General features: G+C 32.8%; 1 protein-coding gene across 1 annotated transcript in view; it reads left to right on the top strand.

The window, feature by feature from the left end:
* The window catches only part of LOC106466801 (unhealthy ribosome biogenesis protein 2 homolog), a 71,297-nt gene extending 68,993 nt beyond the window's left edge, over positions 1 to 2,304 (top strand). The window contains exons 27-28 of the mRNA XM_022394884.1: positions 1,206 to 1,317; positions 2,057 to 2,304. Of these exons, the coding sequence (XP_022250592.1) occupies positions 1,206 to 1,317; positions 2,057 to 2,212 (268 nt within the window). The 3' untranslated portion in view covers positions 2,213 to 2,304. The remainder of the gene's footprint in view (positions 1 to 1,205; positions 1,318 to 2,056) is intronic.
* The last annotated feature ends 6,726 nt before the right edge of the window (positions 2,305 to 9,030 follow it).

Genomic DNA, 9,030 nt, shown 5'->3' with positions numbered 1-9,030 from the left:
AACAACGAAAAGAACAACAACGAAAAGAAAAAAAAACGAAAAATCAGTAATACGAACATATTAAAAAATGTATAATTTAAATGAAGACTGCATGTTGTTCAGTGTTGGAGAGTGCTGCTTGATGTGGAGGGTTTCTTTGATCAATAATTCCAGATCAGTGTTAGACTTGCAGAGGATAGAGAAATTTGATAGTATAGGTTGATGTCCTGTTTCTTCACTGTGTTGGCGTATAGAGGAAACACAGGGGTTATTCAATTTTTTTTGCGTTTTAATGGAAATTCCCATATGTTCATAGGCTCTGACTTTTAAATGGCGTTTGGTTTTGCCAATATAGGAGGCCTTACAGTCTCCACACGTGTAAAGATAGGCAAGCCAAGAACAATAAGGAATGGGGAGGAGATCTTTAGTAGGGAAGAAATTTTTTATGCGTGATGTGGATTTAAAAAATAATCTTAAATCAACTTGAGGGTAGTAACGACCAAGTATGCGTTTAAGTTGTTTTTTTCAATTTAAGCTTTGTTTACCAGTATAGGGAAGACACGAGTATATAGTAAATTTAGGTACAATTGGTATCTTAATTGGATTTGTGAGTTTTTTTTTTCCGTTGTGTTTTCTTGCTGTAAGTTTCTCCCCATGATTACTGTTTAGTGTTTTATTTGTTTAATTATCGTTATATTTAGCAACTGTACTTTGAAAATGTATAAAGACTGATGTAAATTCATTTTATTCTGCTTTAGATACTGAGGGTGGAATCTGATAGAATTCTGAAACGTTTATCCATGTCCCCTTTTTGTCAATAAACAGTGTTGTATATCATAAGTGTCGTAATCTTGTTTATAATTAATATAAGTTCCTGTTTTTGTTTTAAATGTCACAAGATTAAGATATTTTAAATGAAGGATTAGTAGCTCAAATTATCTGATTAATGTAGTTTCAGATATAAGAATATACTAGTTGATAAAGTTAACCATAAGATTGACAGGAAGTAACAATATTATAAACTATCCTCAGTGACTTTCTTCATCAAGGGGAATGGCAAGACTTCTCTTTCAAAGTTTTTAATTGATAAAAATTTTAATGTTGCACATATGATAAAACTTAAGTACTATATTTATTATTGTATATATGTTGTGGTAAACTAATTGATAAGAAAAGACATATCTAATTAATGTTTATTAATTGAAATATTCTGTTTTATTACTTAGACTTCTCACACTTTTGTCAGCTCAGAAAATGGAACTGTCTAAATTGGCCCCCTATCTTGTTGCTGATTATGTCTCTGAAGCTCAGAAGGTTACAATTCATCCAGTTTTAAAGGTAAGACCAGTTAATTGACTCAAGGAATAGGAGTATTTGGATTTCCTCAAAATGTTCGTTTTTCTTGTCTCTTATGTTTGTGTTTCAATTGTAGTTTGTTTATGACAAAAGCTACTTCCATTTGTAAAAGTACATCCATGTACATTTCTGTCTTGATGTTTAACACTCATCCCATTTTTTTATTTAGTATGCAACCATATGGATTTGTCTTATTATGTTGTAAAAATGCTCATATAAAGAAGCATTTTTATGGTGACATAATTTATAATTAGGTGTAAGTTTAATTTCTATTAACTGTTGAACTAGAAGTTTAGAACTAAACTATTTTTCATTCTATTCAGGCACTGTTTGTGTTTGTATGATATCTAATAATGAACACCAGTTTTGTTTTTATTTTTCAACTAAAATATTCTTTCATCCAGTACTTATTATAAGCAATTTCCAAACTGTCAAGTACATATATGTTTCTTTATGGTACTGTTGTTTAATAATTTGTCTTACTTTATTACATAGTTTCAGATTATTATGTGTCATATGTATAGTGGAACAAGTAACTTTACACCTTTCTTCAAGATAACTTTGAAAAACTTTTATTAAAACTTATTATAATAACAGATAACAAATAAGTATACATAAATACAACATTTTTAATAACAGTGCTATGCTTTTCATTTCACCATAGTTGTGTAATCTATTAAATAATGTTGTTATTTTAGTTTATGCTTTTTTATACTTGTAGAAATCCATTGTATTAGGCATTTTTCGAGTTCTGGATGTGTGTAGTTCACACAGTTTGTCCATGCTTCAAGCTACTTTATCATCAGGAGCAAAGGAGATATTTAAAGTGTTGCATGATGATTATCACAAATTTCATCGGTACAAAGGACATGTATAAACATTGTATTTAATTATATCCTGTATATAAGGAATACTTTTGTATGTTTGAATTTTTCTGTTAATAAAGGAAATTAATGAGTGTCACAAATAGCTAATTGTTTGTTCAAATTAATCATAGCTAGTATATTATTATAAAATCATCAAATCCATCCAAGTAATATGTTTTACAAGTTTTTCTTTACATACTGCATATTTTTTACATTAAAGGCCTAAAATATTAAATATTAATTGTTGATGTTATTCACTTGATGCTCTTTTGTTAATGAAAAGTGAAAGTTTTATGTAGTTTGCCAAATTTTAATTCTTGTTATTTTGAGAACTTAAAAATAGTAAATACTTCTTTATAGTAGAAATAACAAAATGCAAACGATTGGTAGTCAGATAGAAGATATGGCTGTCAAAAAGTGGAATTATCATCAGTGACGTGGGAGTAAAACAAGCATACTAAAAGGGTCTGCATTATAGAACTGTATATATAAGGCATGTTTCCTGTCTGAAACAGTCCATCTTTTGTCTTCAACACAGTCTAAGCTGATCTATGGCCAAATACATGGCGGTGCTTTTTGTTCTGTCTACTCATCTCTTACATTGCTTCGAATAAAGATTACTTTTTCAATTTCTTTATATCGTGTTTAGGCTCTTTAAGATCCTGCAAAGATTGCCTTCTAACAAACGAGAAATTCCCAAGTTTTGCATCATATTATCAATGATTTGTGACCAATTTCTCATGACCAGTGTCTGCACTAAGTCTAATGTGTTCTTTGTGTGGGTATTGGAATGTGAAGATGCATACAAGTCCTTGAAGCTCACTTTAGTCAAAACACCAATGTTAAGATTGTTCATTCATCTTGGACACTGCTGCCAATAATAGTGGAATTGGCACAGTTTTGTAACAAACAGAGGACAATATAGAATGATTAATTCTGTATGAAAGACACATGTTAATTGCTCCTGAGTGCCTATAATTTATGACAGAGAAGGAACAACTTACATTTGTAGTATCTGCCAAATATTTCCCCTCATTAAAATAAAAGTTTAGATTTACGGAAACAAGATTTGACACTTTCATGTGTCCTGTTCAGTCCAACTTTTGTTTGTGAAACACACATATACACACACAACTTATTACCCAATTCTATGTAACATGTTTTTGGACAATTTTGAAAACTAATTACTTCCTACAGTGGATTTGAATACAAAGGAAATCCCTTGGTTCTGATATGTAGATGACATTTTCTATTTGGCCAAAGGAGAGAAATGATTTAAACAGGGCATACCAATGTTTGACGATGCTCTGTGTGACGTATAAATGTGGCACCCAAAAAAAAGGGCATACCAGTGTTTGACGTTGCTCTGTGTGACGTATAAATGTGGCACCCAAAAAAAAGGGCATACCAGTGTTTGATGATGCTCTGTGTGACGTATAAATGTGGCACCCAAAAAAAATCTTATTATTCTAAATATTTACAATACATTATATAAACTATTATGATTATTACAAAGTATAATTAAAAAAATTTATTTATACATTGCATGAACACACACACACACATATATATATTATACCTCTTTAAAATCTCCAAGATTTGCAATCTTCTTATCTTCAGTGATGCAAATTTACAAATTACATTGTCATAGTTTAAAGAATTTGCTAGTTCAAAGTTAATAGATATTATCCATAAATTGAAATAAGCATTCTTGTCCCATAGCTGATAGAAGATAAATTTTTAGTATTTTTAATTTACTAAAACTACATTCTCATGAAGTAACTTTCACTGCAATATTGATGTTGGGATAGATGTCTTGATGGGAATAAGAATGAATTAATTGTAACAGGTTTATCAGAGAAGCTGTACCTAAACTTGACAACAACACATACACTTGGCATTTGAAACTTTCTACTTCTGAGGAAAATTCAATAGCTTCAAAATCTGTACAGTATTTTAACAAAATATCTGCTGCACATTTCTTGAGGTGTTCTACAGGCATAGTTGACAAGTAATTACAGTGATAAAATCAACTTCAGGTGACGGTTTTAACATTTTTTTGAAAGAGCCATTGAATTTGTGTTATAATACTGTCAAACACAGTGTTGTATTCTCTTTCAAATTCCTTCTCAGTTGTCAACAGATGCACTTCATCTTTAACCATTTCTGAGGTCATATGCTTCACCTTTCGCTTCCTCTTCTCAGTGAAGCCTAGTTTGATGTCAAGTTGCTTTGATGTCTTCTTTGAAATTTTGGTAATCATCCAACTACTTTGTTGTGCATTTTTGTAATAGGTGCATCAGACCTTTCAGCACTTTTGAAACAACATTGACTGACAAATATTTAGTTTGCAAACTAATGTTGATTCTATCAGTACATGTAAATTTATTACACCACATATCCAACAGCCAGACAAACTTAAGATCTATTTGCTTGAGAAGGTTTTAGGCACCTGATAGTTTTTCAGCATTCAGACTAGGATCATTCAACATTTCAAACCCAATCAACAACTCCAATTTGTTGATAAAGTGGGGGTCACTGCTTGTCTCTTTGCAGACTATTGAGTTGCACAGTGTCTTTTCAATGAAATAGTCACCACCAAGACTAGTTTTTTCCCATTTTAATGTTGATCACAAAAAAGTATGTGAAAATCCTTTGAAGCATACCAAAGAATGTAACCATGATTGGTGACACTTTAATGGCATGTACCTTCACATGATTAAGCGTATGGTCTGCACATGGAACAAATCTAGTTAATTCATTAATTTGGTTTATATATACTTGCACTCCATGGTAAATGCCTGCCATTGTCCTAGCCTTGTCCTCTCCAATATTTTACTTGCAAATCATCATTTTTAAATTTTTCTGTGGCAAGACTATGACCTGCTTTTTCATGACTTCTAATAAAATGGACAGAACTTTCTTCAATTGAGCACTGGCCATTTTTTATTCTAACATATCAAATGATTTCACTCACTTGTTCTTTGTGGGACCCATCTGGTGTGCAATCAAACCAAATAGAGTAATATTTTGCCTCCCTTATTCTACATAATACTTGTTGCACTCCAAGAATCTTGATCATCAAGTCAACTGGAAATCAGACAAAAGAATTTAATAATGCTAGAAATTATGTCAAACGAATAACTGTGGAAAGCTTGCTAATCCAAGGATTGACAAATTTTAACACCTCTGAAGACACTTTATATTGAGCCCATTTCTGACATCTGATGCCTTGAAACAAATTGTAATATCCAGTATAATCTATGGGTGTTTATTTCATAAACAAAAGTTGGACTGAAGAAGACACTTGAGAGTGTCTAATTTGTTTCCTATAAAATTCTTCTTCTGTAATTTTAGATCTAAACTTTTATGTTTAGTGAGGAACCTACTGAACTGAATAATTAATTCAAAATATAAGTAACTTTACCTGATGATCACTCAGCACTATGTGTTGAAACATCATAATTACTAAAATAAGAACCTGGCTACTGTAAAAGTTTCTGTTATTTTATTTTATATCTAAACTTTACTTTAGATTACATGGTACTGTGTGTATTTACCTGCTATTACCTCCACTACTTGTAGAGAGTTTAACATTTAAGAGGACCATGCATCATTGAAATGACAAACACACTTCAAAAATTTGGAAGGTATGATTTCACATTGGACAATGATGTTACAAGACTGCTCGTGTGAGTCATAAGGAAACCAATGAATAATCTCGTAAAATCCTGATGTTTTGTGCTGCCCTCTATATGCAAACTTTTTTATGATGCATGCCACAAGCCTTCAATATGTCTCTCATGCAAATCATCATGCATCATCTCTCCACCAATAGGAGAACACTACTATCACGTGACGCATCCAGTTGGGATCACTTTCCTGACTTATCGTCTCCCATTCAGACGTGCTCCCTTTCTTTTCTGCCATGTTTGTTCCTGACTGTTAATGGCAAGAAGATACCTAGTTCAGAAGTGGTGCAGTGCCCCTCTTCAGATCATTTGATCTGTTTCTCTCATCTACAGAAGTATCCTTTGGATGCTTTTTGGGGGTATGTCTGTTCTTCCCTCACACCAGTCCCTCCTCCTTTTCAATGTGGGATTCTAATTAATCTTTTGAGAAGAGGGAAGTACCATATCAGAAGTTATAACTTTCCTATACTGACAATGTATTTCCAATAGGTACTTCTGTTATCTGCCAAACTCAAATGTGACTTCCTCTAGTGGCATATAGAGGAAGTCACATACATCATGTGATAGTAGTGCTCTCCTATTGGTAGAGTTATTATGCATGAGAGACATATAGAGGTCAGTACAAAATGGGAAAACCTAATCTCGTGAGAGGAGGGAAGCACCTATCGGAAATACATTCTCAGTATAAGAAAATTATAACATTTGAATAAGAAGTACAGCTACTAATAGATGTAACATATGGCCTTTTACCCAGTGTAATGTACAGTAGTGTCCACATGAATATGTAGAATGGCTGTATTCTGCAACAGTTGACACAAATTTTGGTTACAGAGAATGTGTAAAGTGGCTGTACATCAATAGAAACATTAGGACAGAACAGTAATGAAACAAAAATCAATCCTGGTTACTGGGAATGATTATGGTACATACCTGTGGCAAGAAAACAACTCAGTTCTGGATGGACTGGTATGTATCTTTTCTGTTGAGAACTCAATGAAGTGAATCATGGGTGACAAACAATCACATGAGCAATGAATACATTGACAAGCTTAATTGTAAATCACTGATGAACCAATAAAGAACTGGTTACTCCAAGAATGAGAGGTGGATGAGCAGGTTGACTGATGATAAGAGCACTGTGTCATTTGATCTTAGTTGATGATGAGGAATACTGGCTGTTTGTGAGGAGTCAGATGAGATAATGCCAGTGAAGGAGCTGTCAGTCTGCTTTGATAATAGGTTGAGATGCCTATGTCAATCTCCTATTTGTTATGGCTGGAATTATCTTCTTCACCAGCAGTTAGGTTATTCAGTTGATTGAAAAATAAATGACTGAAAGGAAGTGGCATTGTTAACATCCCACAATATCAACTTGTGTTTCATTGGTAGGATGTGTATGCAGTACATCATGTGATAGCAACTTGGTTATTGTGCAGTTAGAACAGTGGGTTATTCAGTATACTGTTTGTTAAAAGGGAGTTGTAAATCTTACATTTTGAGCTATTAAATGATAGGGTGTATATATTAAACATTATGTGATAACAAATTTAACTATTGTACAGTTAAGATGGTTGAAAAATAAACTACTTAAGGAGCATTACAACTCTTACTTTCTGATTTAATGAGAAATATTTGATGACAAGATGTTAGTTTGATGTTTTGAAATAATTGCTTGATCTACCTACCTGAGTTGTAGCATAAATTTGCAGGGCAGAGTGCATGAAATTCACTAGGTACACAGCTAGGATGGTTGAGGTTGTTATTAAATATAGTTCTACAAAAATTTACAGATATATTTATCTGATAATCGTGACTAGAAATTCTGATGAACCAATACTCTGAAAAGACTTTGTGGTCCTTCCCTTCTGAGTACTGATTAAAGTTTTGTAGCATATGTTGGTGGACATTTGCCAATATAAATATCATGAATAAACTCACACTCTTGCATATAAGTCAGCATGACTTAGTGTTATGTTGCTCTGACAGCCTGGTTAGTACATAGCAGTCTTCTTGAAGTGCAGTAAAGGAGTTTTCCTCCAACACAGCAAGACCAATTAAAATATACTGTATAAATTATGTAAAATAACACATTTTGCCAGATTTGTTTGACTTGGTTATTTTTTCATACTTACCTGATGTACCACGTTTTTCATGATCCCCAGATACAGATGCTACAAGGATAAACATGTTTCAGCCAATTGCTATTTTATGATATTGAAAATAATTTTGCTTTCATCTCTTGTGTGTCTACTACAAGGGACTGTGTGCATTTTGAATTGACAATCTGGATGGATTTTTGTTGTTGAATAACTTAGTTCTGCTTATTTCTGTCTGTTGTTACTCTTATTTTTATGATATTGTTTAAGATGGAGTAAGTCTAGCACTTTAGGTGGTGACTGAAACCTCCTAATATGTGACTAGTGCATGTGTAGAAGGTTAATAAAGAATTTGGCTTGAAATACTGAGATGTTATGTTTATTGAAGATAAGTGATTAGTTAAGAAAACATTGAGAAATAAACATGGTTTAATATTCAGGTACAATGGTGTCCTGCAAAAAAAGTCTCTGGAAATCACAGGTTCAGAACTGTTAAGTAAATAATTGAACGCTTACAGTTGAGGAAAACAGGCAAACACAAGTGTGGTTTTGAACACAAAATTCTTTATTTAACAAACACTGTTAGGTTAATAAAACAAGCCTGGCTTCTTATGTAACTTCTGGTTGCTGGGATGAAGAAAATCATGAGCACAGGAAAGAGAAAGAACTAAGAACATATCACACTTAAATAGCTTGACAAAACTTGTAAAGTCAGGTTTCCCACAAATCCACTGTATACATGCTTCAATCAGTGGTCTACATGCAATCTTAAGTGAAGCCAGTTGTATGGGTTCCTGTATTGCCTTTTTGAATAGGCAACCTTCCATGAAGTCCATACAGAAATGCACACATGCTAGCTTAAGAACGAAGGTTGCAGCACGTTGCTTTCAGAATCGGCACTTACAAACTTGAGACAGTCATGTTGACAAAAATATTGCAACTACATGCAAAGAAATTTAGAAAAATCTATATACTACTAAAACTCTGAGATTGTTTGTTTGCTTGTCTGTAATTAAATACAGCAAAAACGGCGCACAATAT

This window comes from Limulus polyphemus, unplaced genomic scaffold (assembly GCF_000517525.1).
Source record: "Limulus polyphemus unplaced genomic scaffold, Limulus_polyphemus-2.1.2 Scaffold2384, whole genome shotgun sequence".
Lineage (NCBI taxonomy): Eukaryota > Metazoa > Arthropoda > Merostomata > Xiphosura > Limulidae > Limulus > Limulus polyphemus.
The sequence above is the reverse complement of the archived record's forward strand: the minus strand, read 5'-3'. Positions and strand labels throughout refer to the sequence as shown.